Source organism: Amia ocellicauda, chromosome 3 (genome assembly GCF_036373705.1).
Source record: "Amia ocellicauda isolate fAmiCal2 chromosome 3, fAmiCal2.hap1, whole genome shotgun sequence".
NCBI lineage: Eukaryota > Metazoa > Chordata > Actinopteri > Amiiformes > Amiidae > Amia > Amia ocellicauda.
The window spans coordinates 39632204-39654237 of record NC_089852.1 but is presented as its reverse complement, the minus strand read 5'-3'; the positions used below and the strand labels follow the sequence as shown (position 1 = coordinate 39654237).

Sequence of the window (22034 nt, the reverse complement as noted above, 5' to 3'; positions counted from 1 at the left end):
TGCATTTTTTTCCACCAGACAAGCTAAAAGGTTTAGAAGAGGGTGGAAAGAATCCCAGAGAAAGTATTTCAGGGTTGTTGTTGTGTGTGAGGTTTACATGGAGCACCATGGCTACCCCTTTCAACTAGAGCAGATTCCCGGCCCTGAAAATCCAGAGCACCTTCTATTGAATTACACTGGGGGCATGGCATGGAGTTATGGTTCCTTCCAACCCCACATATAATTAAAAGCTTGCTCTGACTAGTCTAATACATTCGGTTAAGCTGTCATATAGCAGCCTCTCTCAACCAAAACTGGCAGAACTTAATTTGGATGTCCTGCCCTTGTGGAACACACATGTATTTTTAATATATGGTCCCTTTTGTGACTATTTTAAACACATGGGATATACTTAAAATATATTTTAGTCTCTAATCCATACATTTATTTTATATGTTGAAAATATAGAAATCAACCACACCATGTATCTGTATATGTAGACATATGGATTACCGACTGAAGTAAATTTAAAATATATCCCATGTATTTTAAATATAAAAGTGGCCAATTTTGGCACATGAAAAATCTAAGGATCATATATAATCTGCAATGTAGTAGAAATATATGTTTGTTCCACATGGGTGCATACAAGAAGGTTTGGTGAGAAAAGGTCTACTTCGAGAGGTTTGGGTCAGATCTGTCCAACTGCCACTGACCACTATATATAGAGAGAGGGAGAGGGGGGGGGGGAGGGAGAGAGAGAGAGAGGGGGGGGAGAGAGAGAGAGAGAGAGACTTCCATCTGACTTACTCCTGTCTGTCCAGAGATATAGTTTGGAGCTAATAACACAGCAGGCTACATTTACTACCATTGAACCATAGAAAGAATGGATCCGAGAACAAACAAAATTGTGTGACATCATTGAAAGAGTGAAAATGGCAATGGGCTGGACACATTGCAAGAAGAACATATCAAAGACATATCAAGTGGATCCCAAGAGACAGAAAATTACCTAGAAGACGACCACATAAAAGATGGGAAGATTAAATAATAAACTTTGCAGGCGTGACTTGGAAAAGAGACTCTGGTGGAAACATCTTGAGTAGACCTTCATCCAGCAGTGGATCGAAATGAGCCGATGATGATATGTGTATCATCTTTTTTGTTTTTGTTTTGTTTTTACTTTACTAACCATATACTAAAAGCTCTATTCAAGACAGTTAGAGATAGACTGGATGCACAAGTACTATATTCCTCTCTTTTGGGTTTAATCTTTGGCGTTCATAGCTATACCTTATATATACCAAAAAGAGCTAAATGTACCACAATAGGCACTTTAAAATCTGAGAATGATCTGTGATTGATTTACACAGTATCTGAATGGGCCACAACCTATTAGTGGTTAACCATAATTATGAGTCCAATATTATTCCATAGCACAAAGGCATGACAAGACTAGAGCAAATGCATTAATTTATAGAACAGTGTAAAAGAAAAACTCAAAAGTAAAAAGTTTAGGTTTCGGAAACGTTTGTGGGATGAACTGAATTTCTGTTGCAACAGTGATCCCTACCAGCTGAATATTTGTGGGTGACTGTGGATCATGTTCAGAAAACTATAAGTAATCAACCAGTAGGTCTATTAGGTCTACTATTCAGCATTAAAAATATTTCAAAAATACTGATCAAAATGTACCACACTTTTTTTTCCTCAATCTGTCACTTATAAGATACAAGATCTCAAGTACTTGCTATGGATTTTCCAGTCAGTAAAGCAATTAAATGTGATAAAAGAATCATAATAAAAATGCCAATTGTCTTGCTCATAGTGTAATAAGGGAGATAGAGACCATTGAAGATTAACAGGTAGGATTTAAGTAACTGCATTCTTCACAAAAAGGGTGAAGGAAGTAAATGTTTCTAAGCTCTGATAAGTCTCTGGATTTAATGCAGCTATTTGATTTTCAAAAGAGCTGGTTTTAAACTTGCTTAGTGCATCAATATCTTTTTTCCACCAAGACCCATTACATTGGGCTATGAGCCAGGCTTTCTTGGGGAAGAGTGATCTCGTAGCAACAGACATATCAACTGAACCTCATTACCAGGCTTGTCCAAAAATCCAGCCTTTAAGGAGAACAAAGGTTGGCGTGATTAATCATTAAGTTTTAGATGCTCTGTTCTTGCACGTGTTCCGGCTGTAGACTCACAAAAGCCATGCTGGAGATGGGCCAGCTTTTTTTTTTTTTTTAACTGCCTGCTTGAGCATATGCTGAAAAAGACTTTCCAATGAATTCATAGCCAGCTTTCTGTACAATCCAGCGACTTGGAGAAAAACAAAATGGGAAAAGAGGTGGAAGAAGGGCCAACCTTGAGATGCCCTAGAAAAAGATCAGTGTTAATGACCTCAACCCAACTTGGCCTTGATCTTTCATTTTCAGCATCTGTTTACTATATGGATATTATTTCTATATTTAGTTGTGTTTTATTTGGGCAAGTTACACCTCTTTCTTCAAAGGAAAACGACTTCCCAGGTTTAGTTTGCTTGAAAGCAACGACCTTAGTGCCTTGTCTACTGCTCTGAAGAATAGTAGTCTTATTATGAAAGGTGGGAGAGCTTAGGTCTGCTTCAAAGGCACAGTACAGTACAGCTGTTACTTTGATGTGACCTTTTAAAAACAAACAACAACAACAAACACAACAAGAAACAGTGTTCGTTCAGACCCAGGGGTGCAATTCAAAACGGTTTGCCAACACATACAGTGCACAAATCTGAGGTTTTCTTGCCTCAGGTGGTGGAACAAGCGCCTCTCCCCCAGAGCACGGGGTCGCGTCAACAGCAGGCCGCTGCTTCGAGCTGGAGGTGTCAGTTCTAGTATTTGACAACTTTGTTGAAAACCAACCTGAAGTGGGCAGCTGATTAAACAGGCAACAAGGGTACAATGAAACTATTCTGCGATGGACTTGCTCTGTGTATCCAACTCAACAGCGGCAGCATGTAGCCCTCGGCAAACATAAACATGTCTTTTGTCTCTGCTTTTAGATTTATCATATCTAAAAAAGAAAAATATTCTTTATTGTAGTGAACAACACAAAATGGCCCTTTTCTTGGAGAGTAAAGTTAGACTGTGTTTCAGCAGGATGATGATAATTCTGTATTTCTATCTTTCTGCTACAGTATCCATGGCAACTAACGCTTCGAGCCTGGGCGCTCCAAACTCAAGAGGCGAGCTGCTGCCCCTGAATACGGGCTGCTGTCTTGACTAGGTTATGCCGAGGGGCAAGTGTACCTGAGAGATGCACCAGCAGAGGTGCCAAGGCTGTGCCAAGGCTCCTGCCAACCTGCCCAATGCATTGTGGGTTCCTGTGTGCTTCCAAGGAGTTGGCTCCTTCACCCCCCCCCCTCCCCAACAGAAACTGCTTATTTGGGTGAATCGCTGTCTTTACAGGTTTCTTAAAATATCAAAGAGCAACAAAAGTGGGACACTCTCCTTCAGTTCATTGTTGCTGTCTTAGGTTGACAAATTAGAAATCACAATGTCTTTCTGCAGAATATTTATAAATCTATAAGTGTGTGTAAGTGGCTTCATACACACAATATTCTGCAGATGAATAGTGACAGTGAATGGTAACGCTTGAAAGTGATGTGTTTATGCATTTTGAGTTTTCAAGAATTGCTGAAGCTAGCAAAGAAGGCAGAATGAGTAGGAGACTGATCTGATGAGTAAAGGATGAAATTAAACAGGGAATAAACAAATACTTCAGGCTTTCAAAAAGGATTAATATGTTACTGGGAAACTAACCATAATACATAATGCAAATTAATTTTGAAGGCCACATAAATCACTTTGGAAATCAAACATTTTTTACTCCCATTGATCTAAAAGATAAAAACAGATCTATGGACATTACCAATGCTGCAAAATACTATAGAAAATTTGACTCCTTCAATAAATGGTCTGATATCTTGCTTTCTGAATGTCACAAGTCATTGCATTGTATATAGTTTAATGTAGATAAATGCTCTCTCATCCCAGATCAGATTCCGTCAAATGTTGACAAGTGTGTATACTTGTGAAATACAAATGCCAGGTTCACTAAACAGTATATTGGGACATGGGCCCTCACTGCTGATTGTGGAAGACAAGATGAGAAGAGAAGAAGGCCCATTATTTGTTGATCCTTTCTTTATTATTAAAAAAAAAATGAATCCATTCAATTAATGCTTTAAAATGTCAGGCTGTGTTTAATACTTTACCATGCCTGATGCAGAGTTTTTAGTTAAAATACTAAATTAATTCAAACCCATTGTTTGGCTTTTGCTCAACTTTACATCCTCCAAAAAAATCATAAATCAATTTAGCTGTCACTTTCATGTCCTTTGTGCCTCTTTTAATGTATTAGCTGATGCCAAAGCATTATATTTAAGAGGCCATCATGTATCACAACTCAGCAGGCTTGAGAAACTAGATTGTGACTGAAAGCTGCCTTGTGGAAAACATCAAAATAATACAAAATAATTCCATATACTGCTAATGAAAGATTTATTCGTTTGAACACTTAATATATAAGACATGTTTATTAAATGTATACCTTCATGCATATGCTTTCATTTATTACAACCAACACATGTGTATCAATACAGTCTGAACTGGTCAAATCATTATTACAGTTCATATTGTTTTATGTATTTTAGTTTTATTTATGAACACCATCAAATATGTGCATTAATGCCCTACATCTCCAGCAGGAGTCTCACTTTCCAAAGCTTTAGCACTTTGTAAGAAGCTGACATCATGGGAAACATATCTCCTAAGATTCCTTTTTCACTGCCCATAATAATAATAATAACTGTTATTATTATTATTATTATTATTATTATTATTATTATTATTATTTTTAAGTCTGACTTTATGACCTTTAACTGACTGTCTAAGAACAGTAAGAATTGCCTAACAATGAGTCATCGCCAGGTCAAGAGCTAGTGTTTCGTTGGAAAAAGATACACTCTCTCCAATGCTTTGCTCGTCAGTTTAATGTCATTGGGGCAGCTGTCCCCTGCTTGTCAATGTAGGTTACACATATCTGTTTATTTCATCTCCAGATCATACAGTCGCAGTTGTATCTCTGTTCTCCTGTACTGGTTTTCTGTAGGCACTGCCAACTTACGACTCCAGCGAGAACGAGTACACGGACAGCGCTGTGGGACAAACACAGCCCCCACTATAACGGCCCTTCAGAATGTACTTCTGAGCTACTGGTATTGTCAGATCACTAAGGTCAAGCAGTGGAAGTGCACATACCAATCTGTCAAACTGAATTTCTTAACACTTTAACCATACATATGAGTAAAGTAATTAAATATGCAAACACATCGGGTGTAAGTATACACTTGCTTTACTAGTGTACACTTTTTACATCCAGTTTCTGACAAAAAATTGTTGTATGTAATACACTGATTTTTGTATTGACTCTAATAACAGCAATATACAATGTATATGTCTTGCAGTACAGTAACAATGAGAAGTTACTATATTTATATATGCTTGTGTGCATATTTGCATATATTTCTGTGTTTACATATATTATACTGTATAGTACTACACTTTGCAGAATGCTATAATTATAGAAAACATAGCTATCATTTCTGTAGCTAGATATGTATTAAGTTTAATCTAACAGTGATTTACAGTTTTAGTACAAACCTTTGGGGATTTAACTTAGATCTCCACAAATCAACTACATAGTAAAGTACTGCACAGTAGATGGTAAGAGCATATTGTAGAGGCTTATCCTTAATACAGTACTTATGAATATTGCAACATGACCTTGTATTGTTTTTGTAAGTAAAATTTAGAAGGACAAGGCTGAAAACAAACAATACATTTTAAAAATTGGCGACCCATTTTTGACATGCATGAGGTACAACTCCCTCCAGTGCAGTTAACAAAGAGATCTTCTGGTTTTCTGGACAAGAAAAAAAAGGGGGTGAATAAAATACTGCTACTTGGCTTCTCACCAGAGAACACAGTAAAAACCTCCCTGATCTTTTCATGGGCTGCAGATGTTAGCTTTCCTCCCCCCAGCTGGGTCCCGGCAGCTCTCAGTCTAATTCAAACTACTTTATCATCACTTCTGCAGAGAAGAAAAGAATAGACCTGTTCTGGAAAAACAGCATAATGCCAACCGGGAATACATTTCAAAAGGCTTCCTCCTTTTCTCCCTGGAAAAACCCTCATAGATGCACCACAAAGCTGTGGGAATAACATGAATCCATTAAACCCCATAGGCTGTTAATAAGCTTTAAATACAGTCTTCTGACACTACATAGGAAAATATACAAGGCATATTTTGTACAAGATATTGTAAACAGCTAGGTCTACTGCCATGGCAATCTGAATAATCTGAGGGGGTCACCTTTTGTTTAGGCCTTGTCTGGCATAATATCAATTACAATTAAATACCTTTCACAACGGAATAAAACCCCCACATCTATAAGGTTTATTGAGTTCTGCATACAAGAGAGCTGGGTACTGTTGTGTCTTTGAAAGTTTCTGTTTCTTCCATGTCTAAGGCCATCAATTTAAAATAAAAGATAAAACACAAATGCACCGGCTACAAAAAGGCGTAATGTTAGAAGGTGTCATGAAAAGCACACCTTATGGTGCAACCTCACAGCTCAGTCACGATCTTCCTTCCTGTCTGTCCAGGGGATCCCCCTAGCTGCGCTGTAAACTGTCACTGTCCAGTGACGTCAACCAAGCTTAGAAAAAGATTCATTCTGCAAGTCCATATTGCAAAGCAAGATTTTCCACAAGTGAAAGGCAAGTTAATTAGTCATCCAATGACGAGCCCTTTGAACACACCACCATGCCCACACTGGGCATAAAGCTACCTTTGATTTCAACCAAGGTCATGAAAGTGAATGTAAATGATAGACACACGGCAGGCAGAAGGTCTGAAACATCTGTGAAAGAAAGCATTAGAAGGAAGTTAAGACGTAATGGGAGGAAAGCAACTTGAGGATGACACCACTGAACTAAATCTTTGTTGGGCAAAGAAAGTGATGCACTCTGGGGCCCCTTGCGAAGAACCTCCCTGCCTCAAGCATTTGTCACTGGGAAGTTCAATCACGGCACAGCCAAGCACACACACAGCATGTAAACAACGTCAATCATGTTTTGTTGACACAAAACATTTCCTAGAGCAAAATGGATTAGACATCAACTCACTCAATTATTAAGAGCTATTACTTTGGGAAGAGAAGCTTTACAGAGGATTGCTCTGCCCCCTCCCTCTCCTCCCACCACCCCAACCAAGCCCAAAACAAAAACAAAAATTCAAAGCTGTGTCATGGCAGTCATTTCAAAGTCTGACAGTGTGCTGAAAGAGAATGTAGAGATCTCAACCCAGATCTAGGATGGTATGGAAAATATATTAGAAGCAACTGGCATGCAGATATTTCGAGTGCAAAGAAAGAGGCCAGATTGTTCCTGCTGTGACATATCTCCTGTCAAATTTCATTAGACAGCACAGTCTTAAAACCAAATCACAAATCCCTCCCGAATATTTTTATTACAAACTATGTGCAGTATCGGGTGAAGAACGAGGCAGGAGAGATGGGCTTTCATTTGGGTGCGATCCGATTTGGGGGCAGTATTGCTTACATGACATCACCGATTCCAAGGAACTGTTTTCAGTCATAAGTTACAAAGCAATTGCAATTTTAATAACATTTGTATGGCTATAAAGATCACAACTCTGCTGGTGACAGAGAACCTAATAAGACAAGTCGCCCATTGCATGTTTGGACGTCAGCACTGTGCTTTATAAGGGGCACCGGCCAAAGTTATGTAAAAAGGATTCCCGGACAAGCTGAACATAATTTGACTAGGGAACAAGCTTCCTCGGGGATAGGCAGAAAATTGGCATACTAATTGACTAACTTATATTGTCAATTATTTCTATAAGAAATGTGTTTTACTAAATAAGGTGTATGGGTTAGTGTATTAAATAATCTACAAAATCAAAGGAGGGGCAGTTTAGACAAAAAAAGGATTTAATTAGTAAGGGCACCATGGAAAACCTTTAACATTAACAGGGATACCATATATATTATTATTTATAATAAACTTTTCACAATACCCATTAGCAATGTTGCGTTGCTTTCCTTGTTCTGTGTGAAAGACAGACAACGAGAAACTGAATTTAACTTTTTATCTAGGTACTCCTTTCTTGGTCATCCTCCTCACTAGTCATGAAGTCATTTTCCATCTTTCTTTTTTCTTTTCTTTCTCTTGCTTGATTTAAATGAATACCACATGTGCTCACAAGTCCATAAAAGAGTAGTGTGATTTAGTCTCTCATCCACTCATATTCGAACAGGCTGACAGGGATCCCGGCCCTGCCTCCGACTCTCACACTACACTTCCTCCAGACTGGAGTCAGGAGGCAGTCCCAGGGGAAGGACTCGGCATCTGAACTTGGCAGAGGGTCCCATTCCCAGGAAACAAGTCCTCCGTTCACAGTGCTATTAAACAACATGGCAACATTCTCATCCATCTTGGTCATTTCCTCAACCCACCGACACTCACAGCACAGAAGAGGGAGAGGAAAAAAAGGGGGAGAAAAACAAACCAAACAAAACATTCCTTTCCTAAACAGAGTCAATATAATTCCGTCTGTCAAAAAAACGATGACAATAATAATAAAAACGACCGGCCCTCAAGTCACAAGAACACTGCCGCTCAAATAAGACGATAAGAGCCACCCTGGCCATCCATTCCTCATTTCGAATGGGTATATTTGAAAAGGGAGGGACTTACTGAAAATTCTACTGAGATTAAATACACCACATGTCAGTTCCAATATAGCCTGTTTTCTCTAGGGTTTCTGAAAAATAATCTTATGATTAAAGTGGAAAGCTAATGCAATGTAGTGGATTTTTTTCAGTTTAGTTCTCACTAAGAGAAACAGGGGGGGAAAGGCACAAGAACCCTAAAACATTTATTTTCCATTAAGTAATGTAGCTGCTGGGACTGCTAAAATCACTAAATAGATATAATTCTAAGGATTTTAAATAACTTCCTAATGAGATAAGCCTAAAATGTAATGTGTTATCAAAAGTCACATATTAGATATATGAGAAGAGTTTCACACACTTCAGAGCATAGTTAAAGCATTTAAAGCATAGTTTCCTACAATGGTTGAAGAATAGGCACTTTTATTATTTTCTTGGTGAGAAAGAATGCAATTGATAACCTAACACACCTTAAACATACAAGCTGCTCTGAATGAAGGAAGTCAGCCGTTAACAAAATTTCCTTTGCTAGATTTGTAAATCAGCAGACGTCTTTAGCCACTATTGACACACAAACTATAGCCTATTGCCTATTGAGGCTTATCAGTTATAAACACACAATTTCCACAAGGTCTCTAAAATGGACCCAAGTCTTAAATCCCTGCATAACTTAAAGCCTTAAACTCTATGATTTATTATTTCTTACCTCTGTGGATAAAATACAGATACTCTGAAACTTGAAACAGAGGAATTAGGGAGCGAACACAGCTCTAAGAGTATGGGGACAGATCACAGAGACGAATCTGACATTAAATTGGGTTTTGTGGCACCGCTTGTTAATCTGCCAGAGTAATTGATCGATTACTTTTTCATAAAAAACTGGTGGTCAGCAAAGCAAAGGTGGAAAGAGTTGATAACATCCTTCTGTCACTAAGAATGAAGCACTGCTGCATGGAAGGGGTAGAAAAATATTGTTTTAACCATGAGAAAAAGAAGGCTGCACCATCTTTGAAACAGGCAGTTTGAAATGCATACATGTATGTTTTTCTTTTTTTATGTGAGTGCAAACTTACTGGTAGTGAACTTTGTGGGAGTGGAGTCACATCTCCAAAACATTCTGTTAGTGTTCCAGTGGGGATCGTGGCACCATTTTGGGACCTTTCTTAACAGAGCATTACTAATTCAGTTAACTGTGGGAAGAGAATAAACTGGTGTTTGCACTTTCATAACTGCAGCACAGTTTTCCCTTCCACACTGGCAGTACAGTTAACCCCCTCCTCTCTTCGGTTCGGTGAATAATACACAAAGAGATAATTGCTTGCTTGCTTGCTCTACTGTCCCTGCAGGTGAAAAACACAAATAAAAATGGCTTAGGTTCTTGTTACTGTAAGTCTGGTGATATATGAATAATTAAAACATGACCCCTAGCTTTTAGTTTTTTCAGGACCAGACAAGACTGATGTCCCCCTCACTTTACTGTTAGCAAATTACATTGTTTCTGTACAACCTGAGACATGAATAAAAATTCACTTGTATAACACGATGTAAATAGGCCAGTTAATCAGCCAAATAATTATCCATTCTAGCTTGACCACACACTTTGTTTTGTCCTCCTCTCCAATCCCAACACCTATTAGTGTCCAATCTCATCTGGCTGTTAATTCGGCCTCATTGACTGCAACAACGAAAAAGCATTTTGCACAGACTTTACTCACAGGTCTGCCCAGACACACACAACTGCCCTGTCAGGTCTTTCACCTTGCCACATCCTGACAGTAAGTTTTGAAACCCTTCCAAAGCAGAAAACCAAAGATTGCAACATGTCATGGTCATGGTCATTTTCAGTGATCTCTCTTTGTCAGGCAACCCCTTACTGTAAATCACGAATACAGAAACTCAGATATCAAGCAGAGGGGAGTGGTGTGGGCTGTTAACTAGTCCCGCCTGTTCCACTCAATTCCCGCTAAAGGGTGAATGCTTAACGGAGATGATTTTTTCTCCCCTTTGTTGTAAAAGAATCGTCTTGTGCCGTCTAAATGATAATATGCGACGAACAGAGACGGTGATACTACTTCCCCAACTGAAAAATTAAATAAATAAAAAGGGGATGTTCTATATCTTTCCAATCAAAACAAATCAGTGGTTCAGCCTCCTGTAACAAGCTAAGCAGATTACTGTCATTTTCCACAACTTGTCCCTGGTGGCTAACAACCTCCAATTAGCAAATCCTACTGTGCGAGCCCATGTGCTGATGAAAAGCGACTGTGACAAGCAGAGAAATTAGAAGTGCTGCTTGTTAATCTACCAAGCTTCGGCAATACATGTCATCCTCAAATCGCTTCCAGGGATATGCATATTCAAGAAGCCCACCACCATCTCTGCCACCACCAGCACCACCACAAAAACAAAAAAATCAACAGCAAGAGCAACAGCAACAAAAAGCTACCGCAGCACTGTAAGTCAAATACAGCGAGCATTCAGCCCAAGGCGAGTTGGGGCCCTGGCTAAAGGATACTGAAGAGACATCAGCAGGGTAGCGTTCTCAGCTTTCTGTATTCTAATCAGCAAAAATGCACTTGTCTTTTCATATTATATTGAGAGACTTTAATTAGACATGGCCGAGGTGAAACCAATTCTTAGATAACGGCATAACTGAAACATCCTTTAATAAATAATCTACCGTGCCTATAGAAAGTCTACACCCCGTTTGAAAATGTTCAAACCCTTGTTGATTTAAAATGCATTAAAATCTTTTTTTTCAATTATCACCACATCCTACCCCACTTCCAAGTAAAAACAAATATGAAAATGTAGTAGAAATGTGTAGAAAATGTAAATGTTAAATGTTAAATTGTAGTGATTCACATGATTTCAGGATAAATTCAGCAGTTCCTGTAGGTTCCCTCTGCTGTAGTGCATTTCAAAGCAAAGTCTCAATCATGAGCAGCAAGGAGCTTTCTAAACTGCATGGCCAAATAAGAAAGAGATAAAGCAGAGAAGCTACCAAGAGGTTATTGGCAACTTTGCAAGAGTTACAGACCAAGAGTGGTCAGAGTGTGCATGTGACCACAACATCCCCAGCACTCCACAAATCTGGTCTGTATGGTACTCAAGAAAGCCCACTTTGAATCACACTTGAATTACACTACAAAAATTAAATGCTTAGGAGATTCTGTAGACATGTGGCAAAATGATTTGTGCTCTGACAAACCTAAAACTTTTTGGTGTAATCGCAAAGCTATATGTTTGGCGCAAACCCAACACAGCACATCACTCAAAAAACACTGTTCCTACTGTGAGGCATGGTGGTGGCAGCATCACATTAAGATGTTTCTCATCAGCAGGGACTGGGTTGGGATAGAAAGGAAAATGAATGGAGCAAAATATACAAAAGTCTTTTAAGGAAAACCTGCTGCCCTCTGCAAGAAAGATGAAACCTGTAAATCGTGCTGGATAGGGGTGTCTGTCAATAAATACAAAATAATATTAATAAACTGATGGGTTTACCTGTCTGTGTTGAGCCATTTTGTAGTGGAGCCCTGAGGATTGCTGGTTCAGCTGCATCTTTTGTGGCAGGGTCTTGGGCTGCAGGCACTGGGAAACTGGGACACTGGGAAGTCGGGGCAAATTGGGATTCTGGAAGTGAGGAGGAGGCTGTGACTGGGTCTGAACCGATGCTGCTGCTTGCTGCTGCTGCTGCTGCTGCTGCTGTTGCTGCTGATAGTGCAAAACAGCAGACTTATTCGGTACGCTTCCCATCGGGGGAATCTGTTGGCCAATGGGTTTGGGGCTGAAATGAGACAATTGTTTGGCACTGAGCACTTTTATGTCCATGTGGTTGGAGCTGCTGTTGCCGTTCGGCTTGAAGAGACAGTTGTTCATCCCTTTGGTCTGGCTCATGGGGGGCAGGATGGCATTCTGGGGGCTGATCCTCTGCTGGCACAGGGTGGCAGGACTTGGGATCTTCTCTTGTCCAAAGGCTGCAGGAGAGGAGTGCGTGGACCAGCTGGGCACTCCTGTTGACTGGCTCTGCTGCTGCTGCTGCTGCTGCTGCTGCTGGTGGTGGTGCAGCATTGTTGTCGGCTGCTGGTTGGCGGCCATCTGTTTCAACTGCTCTGCATGGGACACTTCCGGCCAACTGGTGAGGGACCGAGCAGCGCTGGAGGAACCCTGGGCTCCTTGGCTGGGGTTTTGAGGGGCGGAAGTCACTGGAGAAGGTGACAATGAGCTGTTAGACATTGAGAAAACCGGCCCTGCGGAAGCCGGCCTCAGCTGGGGGGAGCAGGCAGGAGTCTGGCTGTAACCTGGTGAGTACTCAGTCTTGATGATGGTCTTTTCCATCTGAGGAGAGGGCTTGCTCATCCCCGCCGAGCCGGGCCGTCCGAGCTCCAAGCTGAAGGAGTCGTCCTGCTTCAGCATCTTTTCAAACTCCAGGTCGTTCAGCGAGGGCACGTTCTTGGTGAGCTCATCGAAGAGATCCTGGAGCTCTGGATCAATCTGACTGCCGGGTTCATCTTTAAAATCGAAGACCATCATGCTGTTGTCTGACGACGCCTGCCCACATGAATGAACTTCCCCCGGCTCCACTTTCATCTCCTTGAGGGTTAGACTAAAAGGATCATTCCCACTTGTATGGGCCATCACGTTATTGTCTTTCCTGTGGAGACTGTGGCCCATTGCTGCCGTGGTCTGCATACCCTGGGCTTGTCCATTGCTGAACACACAGCCACCATGTCCCATACCGGCACCGCCATCCACCCGCACTCGTTTAAAGTCTCCACCAAAAGCTGAAATTCCATTTTGCTTGGGATTATAGCCGGGTGGGTTTCCTTCTAATTTTCTCCTCAATGATCCCTGGAGCTGTTAAGACAGAAAAATAAAAGAACTGTAATCAAACAAACTTAAGTGTCAGAATAATCACAGACAAAAGTTATACCTAAATAAAATGATAAGCACATGCAAAATATAGATGACTACAAATAAGCCGGGTATAAGACAGTTAAACTAAAATCTTGCCTGAGGAAAATATGTGTTTAATATTAGTAGTATATAATTAATGATCTCAAATCAGAAACAGCCTTTGATGTTGTTAAATCTTCTATTAAAATTATTATGGCAACTCAAAATATTGGTATAAAAAAAACGGTATCCCTCTTACAATTATCTTTATGTAAATGTATCTAATTTTGTAATTGGCTTCAGGGCTACTCAGGCTTTTGCACATGGCCCGTCTAGTGTTTGCAGAAACCTGAAGATATTCATATTTCAAGGTTCTTCTTTGAGCTAAATGCATTAATGTACATTATTGGCAGATTTAAATGAGGATTTCAGCTACAATTTAACTTTTGGTTTCGATGGTAAAGCACTTTCAGGAACTAAAAGAGGAACACTCAGCATTTCATAATGATTATAAGATTCACTGCAATACATTTCTTCGTGCGGTCAGTGTCTAAATCAACACTTTGCAGGAACGTGTGTGAACATTTGCATTACAAGGTACTTTACTTGAGGTAAACTCGGAATTCAGACGTACCGAAACTAATTTTGAAACAAATTTTATGAATCCTTATACACTGATACCTGGATTAATTTATTTTTTTCAGGAACAATTATTACTTTCCACTACTTGCTGAAAATACCAACATATGTTAAACCATAAAACATGGCTTCCCGAGTGACTTTATGAGTACAAGACCTTCTCTGGAGAGCAGGCTGGGATCTATAACCCAGACATCCCTGGCTGGAATCTATTTTTACGGCCCACTGTGATGGAGAGTCTCAAAGCCAGGGTACACTTTGGGACAGGCACTACAGGCGCTGAGAGGAGTCAACACCAGACATGGTTTAATCTGCTGGCCAAGCAACAGTATCCCCTGAGGTTTACCAGAAAGCTGTTTGTGATGTGGACCAGTGTGAAAAGAAGTGGCCAGCTTGGCAATGCTTGGTTCAAATGATATTTGTGTAATTGTAGTAATCGATTAACCATTGGTGACTGCAAATTGGGAGGATATACAAATATTGGCAATGGACTACACTATACCTTTAATTGATTAAATGTCTGTTTATCACATAGAAAACATATCTACATTAATAAGTCCTGGGAATGCCAGTCCTGAATATATGAAATAACCATGAGTATAGAAGAAAAGGAAATATACTCAGCCAGATACGTTTGGGAACAGAAGACAATACATTGCTGGACATTTCTGAAATTACAATTAGTTCCCATTGAACCAACAAAGGCTCCAGATCCTATGCAATGAGAAACATTTTGCAATCCCTGAATCTAAGGACTTTGCAATATATTTAGGTGATACACATACTACACATGTCACTAAAGATATGATTCACTTAACACTGAAATACTTTTTGGGATACATATAGAGACACCCCTCAGCTTATGACAAATTGCTTTAATAATACCCTTTCGTATCATGTTGCTTTGAAGATGGATTCAAAGTTAAAAGGAGAAAAAAAAACCTCTTTTTATCAAACACAGTAAGCATATCGTTATATATTATGCTCCTACTTGCTTTATTTATGTAAATTATAGCAAAATTAGTCATTATCCAAACTGAGCTACATGGAGGCACTGTAATTCATTAACACAAAAGCATAAGCAAAAACTATCAAATTACCTTTTATTATAACTTTTAAAGAATTTGCATTTGTAAGCAGATCCTCATGCTTTACATGTAAATTGCTGAATAATTTGAAACCCACAAGCTTTGAACATTATCTTGAAAGCTGTGTTTACTTATGTCTGGCAGTATGGACTTTATTGTCTTCAAAGTCTGTGAGTTTCGAGGCATTCTCTAACAACACGTTATCAAAAACATTTCAGAAAAAAACGGCAAAACAAACCACTATAATAATGTATATGAATTTTTACTACAGAAAACAGTTTGCGGTTGACCTAGCTGTGTTAATCTTAAATGATAAAACATACCATGCTCCCATACGGCATAGGAATATTCTCTTATGATTTTCTTTTGTCTTACTTATGTGATATATTTAATCATCTCCTGTCATTGCTTTTAGGCTCACTGTGAGAATAACAGCTCCAGTACATACCTCCTTCAGCAACTAATTACCTTTTAATGATACAGGTGACTCATCCTGCTAATTATGGTCTTTAGTCAAGAGATTTAGAAACTGCTTCTCATATCCTAAGAGGGAAATCAATTCTGAAGATAAAAAGCTGTTCAAGAAGTGCTCAGGCTAAACTAAAGATCAATTATCACTAAGCTTAATTTCAACATTTGTCTAAATGCTGCAAATGGCCAACCTTTCTCGTTCCCTAAGTTAGTCTTATGGGTTATGCACGATAGTTCCCGCGAAAGAGAAACAAACAGGCAGTACCTAAGCCACACCTCAGAGAGAAAGTCAGGAACTGTCTTTAACAACAACAATACTCTGTGCTCGTGTGCCATACCCTTGCCCCAAGATAGGATGGCATGAAATGAACCTCTCTCAAAAGCCAAACTGATCCAGGTCTGAACTTGTTGTGTAATGAGGTAACATATAATTTTGATTCATTTTGATGTTGTCTGAACTGGTTTGCTGAAATTTTTTGACCTCATACAGGTATATTGTTTTATAATCAAAATGGGATCAAACCCATTACAAAATAAAAACAAATCAGCTTTTAATAATGTGTCTTGCAGATTGCCTTGGATTGTTCGGCCTGAAAAGGCACAGTGATCAGTTTTACGAGCTGTAAGTACATATTTTAAACATGCAATTCATAATGCTATCAATTTGGATTTAAGAATTACAATCAGACACAAAGGGCATTAGCTGTGACATAATCTATGTGGCCGAAGGGTTCTTAACAAAAGACCAATTAGTTCAATTATTGAAGAGACGAAACCCTCGGGAGGTACAATATAAATACTATGAAGAACACAAAATGTACTTTCTGTACATTAAGACAAGTTTAAAATGATTATGCTCTGGGTCATCATTAAAAGTATCACACCGTCAATGCTCCAGATTCTTAAATGAAAGAGACGGTGTTGGCTTGTTTGTTTCTTTGTTTAAGGTTAGATTATTTTCATGTTTCCTCATTTTTCTAACCAGTACTAAAAGTGAATTAATCTCAATGTTATGACCCACAAACAGCTGAAGGAGGCATGTATGGATCGTGTGATTTTGGAATTGAATCACAAGTACCCCATGGACATTATCAGCAGAAAATGTCCAGCTATTCATCCAGCCTGGACTCTCTCTCACCTGGTAATATTGGATTCATGTGACAAATTAAGCACATCCTCCCTCCTTAACACAAAGAAAATTGACAACTTTGCATATTTGTAAACCACCCCCACTATAAAACACCTTACTAATCCATTTGAAACCCAAACTGAATACAATTCCTGAAGACTTAATCTGTTTCTGCTGCAGGCCGCATTAAAAATGTGGCCTTTTACAATAAGATGTGGTCTTTATAAATCAGACATGGCATGGTGGACCGTAATATTTATGGCTGCACTACAGCACAGATCATTATTGACATTGTCATCTGTGCCATTATGCAACATCAAAAGACCCAATAAAGTATAACAAAGATATTGCAGGTATTTCCTTAGCTTAGTTTCAGTATTTGCATTTTTAATGCCCCTTCAGAGGTAAGCGAACAGGATGCCAGTGATGTTCCACTGGTTTCGTAACAGTGCCATCTACGTTTTCCTGGGTTTTACAGATAGCATGCTGTCAGTGGCAGTTCAATGCCTGTTCAAGTGTGTGCCATAGTGCTGTCTGTCAAGCTATACATGAATAGCTTTATTTGTATCATGCAATGTGTGCCGGCCCGCACCATGCATTAGTTCAGTTAGGTATACTGGTTTTTTTTTTTAATTCATGATTGGTACCTCTACATTACTCACAGCAAACAGCATTGCTAAATAAAAAATAAAAAAACATACTGCCAGCAACAGGAAAAAAGGTTTACCTGAACAATTATCAGTAAAATGTAAATATAAAATTGATAAACCACCTCAGTTCTTTAAAAGACCACATTAAGGATGTTTTTGCTACAGATAATTGTTTTACTCTTGATTTTAATTAATTCAGGAAACCAAATATGGCACAAATCTAGCAGTGGAGAAATTATTTTGTCTCTATCCATCTGCATGGCATCTCTGTCCATTGGAAATGATTCAATGTTTTTTAAAAGGCATAGATAGGTGTAACAGCTCAAATATGCAAACACAAGTAATGTTTTCAACAACCTCTGTAACAGAAACCTGAGAAGGAATTAGCCTACAGTCTGAAATATTATATTTCTTCTGTTTAGAAACCAGCAAGGAATAGTTCTCAAACTAGAAATAAACAAGCAAATAATCAAAGTGAAATACTAGGAAGACATGAAACAAATAAAAGACAATCTTTGCAGATACAGATATGTTAACTTAATCCTCCTAGGTCTCTAGCCCCCTAAAAATAGGTCAGACCAACAATCAATCTGACATCTGTTTTCTTCAAAACGTGGATGAAAACAGACATGGAGCTCTGACTTTCTTCCTCTTATTTGTGATTTTTGCTGTTTTAGGAACAGCCGAAGGATGATGTGAACATTACTAAACACACTCAGGCAATGGAAAAACATTTGTAAAGCATTTTTAAAGTGTAGTGTAAAACATAGTGAAGCAAAAAGGAATAGTTTAACAATGTATGGAAAACGATCTGTAATTATTCCAGATACACCTGTGAAATGTCATAACTGAAAAAAGGCTTTTATTCTTCATAACTAAAGTTTTCCTTATTTTAGTACATCTCCCACAGATACATTTTTTTTGTTTTTTTCACTCAATACTTTTTACAATAGTCTGCTCTGCCTGACTGTCCTAAAGAGGTTTAAACGGTTACAGCTAAGAGACAAAAAGGTGAAACACAAGCTCTTTGGAAGTCACACCGCACTAGCAAATGGCTTCATGTAAATGCCTCTCTCTTTTATTACCAGCGGATCCTACGACGGATCTACAAATAATCTGAAAATAGAATTTCTTATTAACTTTTAATGACCTAGGAGGCTCTGTGGCCTTGGAGGGAAAAGTGCTTCTTGAAACGGAGCAACCGACACCTTTGAGTGGATATCTGTCAATGCCTTTGTCAAAATACTCTCCCACAGAAGAGAAATACTGATTGTGTTTGATTTTGTTATGCAAGAAAATTATGTAAGGTTGAGCACAGGGATATATTCTTTATTTGTACTCATACCGCACTGCATGCCGAAATATTACTACACTGAAAGAACTGATAACAGAAACATTTTTGAATTAATAATGACTAAACCTTCAAGTCACTGCATATGCAATTAAACTTGTAAGGTTTTTAAACAAGCCATGTTGGCTTTATTTTGTATCTTAGATAACTAGCTCAATATGTTATGAAAAAAAAAAAAAACATTTGCTGAAAAATAACTTTCCCAGAGCATTTGGTTGGCATTTCCTGAAGCCAAGGTTTTGACTCGCTCTGTTCGGTTCAGACCTGATGCACAGTGGAAACTTCATAAAACATTTGGGAATAAGGGATAAACAGCAATGCACAGATAAGTAGTAATTTGATGAATCCTTCAGTATCATACTTGCAAAGATATTACCTAGCATGATTGTTTGCATACTAAAATATACGGATACAAATAAGCTTTGTGTTGTGCAGCAAGTCCACACTAAATTAAAGGTGTACAGGCATAAATGCAATTAACTTTACAATTGACATATACAATTCCCCTATGTATAACCTACTCAGTATGTGTGAAAATGTATTTTCACTGTTAAATAACTCCTATGTGTAATTATACATCCGTACTTTTGAAAATACAATGACATGATTTTGGTATCATCAGCATGCATCAGTCTTCCTGTGAACAGTTGACCAATATCCTCCTGCTCTACTCGAAAGAAAGGTATACCATTTTTGATTATCTAACCAGCTACAGTTAAGGTCCACAGCTGCTCAGATAATTAAAATATGCAGTCCATGACTTCTACTTTTCATTGTTTTCAGTTGGACATCTTTATTTTGTCTGACTGAGACCACAACTAGTAACCATCTGGGACCAAGTGCTTGCGCAGACTGTAAGAGCATTTCATTGATTCACAGTTTGTTACAAGAACCCCAAGAATTAAGCTCTCCAAAGCAGAATTTCAACAAACCTGTGCTTTTCCTACGCCACACAGACACCTTGCAATGCAAATTCACAAACTGTAATGTATGAGACATCTTGTGTTACTAACGAAACGGGCCAAATCACATAGGGTTAAACAAAAAAGCAGGGCTTGCAATGATGTCATGACACCGAATGCTTTTTGAACGGCTCGTCTACGGACTCCACCACACTGCTGTAATGCAGTCTCCTGCCCTCCCCCCCTTCCACATCTGCTTGCATTTGCTGCACTATAATCTTTATACCTCTTGTCAATGCTGAAGAGCTGTCCTCTGCAGTGACAACAGTGGCTGTCTCTTCCTGTGAGGGCTCAGTCTAATCTGCTGTTAGCAAGCAGAGCAGCCGACTGATGTTAAACAGTGTGGAAATAGCTCGAGTGAACATTGGATATAATATGTTAATAAGGCTTCTGGTAGCATCTGTCAAACCTGAAGCAGATTCCGACGATCCTTGAATCTGTGTGTGTTTTTCCAAGGCAGAACGGCAATATTTACTGTTATTAATCTCAATTCCCTTTAAGGCACAGTAAACATTTGTTGTTCTTTATTGTTGTTGTTTTTTTCAGGCGCATCTTAAAAACCATTAAATGCAGTATCAAGTATAAAAAAGAAACAAAAAAACATGACTTCAGTCAGTTTCTAAGGAGACATAATATTTGTACAGTTGCACAGATCCTACAGAGCACTTTGAGCATATATTACAATGTTAGCTTGTCAGATGCTGTTCTGAACTCAGCATTAAAAATGTTGCTTTTGTCGCTAGTCCACAATAGGCCCAATTTGCATGAATTCTTCCAAAAAAGAATACAAACTACAAACTATTACAAACTACAAATTAAACTGGTTGCTCACAATGCACTGAAAACTAACTATTCTGAAATCACAGAAAGATAAAATCATGAAGACATCAAATACATCTGAGCCTAAAGGACCAAGATGCCAGGTGAAACTGTGAAGGTTTGTCATCTAATTTAGCAACAGTGCCTGAAAGTCACCTTTAAACATGCATTTTGGTTTTTAGGGAGTTACCAAATAATGTAATTAATTTCCAAAACAAGCTTGTAAGTACAAGAGCTTTGACGACATTTAAAAGAAAAAGGTAAACCATTCAAACTTTACATTCCAAGTTCTATGTTCCAAATCTTAAACCTTTTTTTAACAGTTTTTGTTCACAATGTTATAATCAATACCATATTATGATATCCAGATAATATACATTGTGACTGGTTCAATAAAATGTGTGTGTGAAACAAGGAAATATCAAACAATGTTGTATGTTATTTTCATGTGTGTGTTTTATTGTAATACTTGTAAATGACACAGCACGAGTCCTGTGCACCCCTTGTTCTGGTACATAACATCTGTTACAGATACATCCACAATTTAAAGATCTTACAGAAATGTATGGGCTCACTGGCAATGTGCTGATAGCTTTACAAAGTACCTGTAAAGAACATTTATAGATGTCCTTTGTGGTTATGAAGCTGTAAACAAACGTTTCAAAGCTGTTTCTGTTGCCATGGTGTCAGAAGAGAAAAAGCACATCCAGGCTCTCATTCAATGCCTTTATGAGGCTAAACAGGAGCCTGATTAAATTGGAAAATGTATTTGGGCAATCTTAAACACAAAACTTAGGTATTATTTACAAATCCTTTGTCTGTACAGCACTTGATATGTTATGTGCAAACAGCTTTTGTGTAATAGTGTGCATGATGTGTAATACAGATTATGGACACTGTATCTGTGTAATTATTCAATACAGTCATGCTTTCACAAAGACGTAAGTCATATATCAGACCAGTCATCAGGCACCGCCTTAAAGATGCTGAAGTCGCACTTGAGAGTATAGAGAGGCAGCACCCAAGAAACAAGAGATGTTGAGCCACTAGCTAAAGACGACCTCCTCCAAAGAAAAGGAACAGATACGTGAACACAGAAAGTGTAGATTTATCCCACCGAGTCTTGATTTCTCGTTTTGGGCTTTTAAATGAACCGAGGGCCGCTGTGCACTTCAGCGTGATGTTACCGAAAATGTTGATGTGAACAAAGCCCTGTGTTTTCTGTAGTATCTGTGGGGAACTTTTCATCTC

The 22034-nt window shown here is 38.7% G+C and overlaps 1 protein-coding gene across 2 annotated transcripts in view; it reads right to left on the bottom strand.

Moving 5' to 3' along the window:
* maml2 (mastermind like transcriptional coactivator 2) overlaps positions 1–22034 on the bottom strand; it is a 61004-nt gene that overhangs the window by 3381 nt on the left and 35589 nt on the right. For both annotated transcript variants that reach the window (XM_066699393.1, XM_066699394.1), the window contains exon 2: positions 12283–13635. In XM_066699393.1, coding sequence (XP_066555490.1) covers positions 12283–13635 — 1353 coding nt within the window. The remainder of the gene's footprint in view (positions 1–12282; positions 13636–22034) is intronic.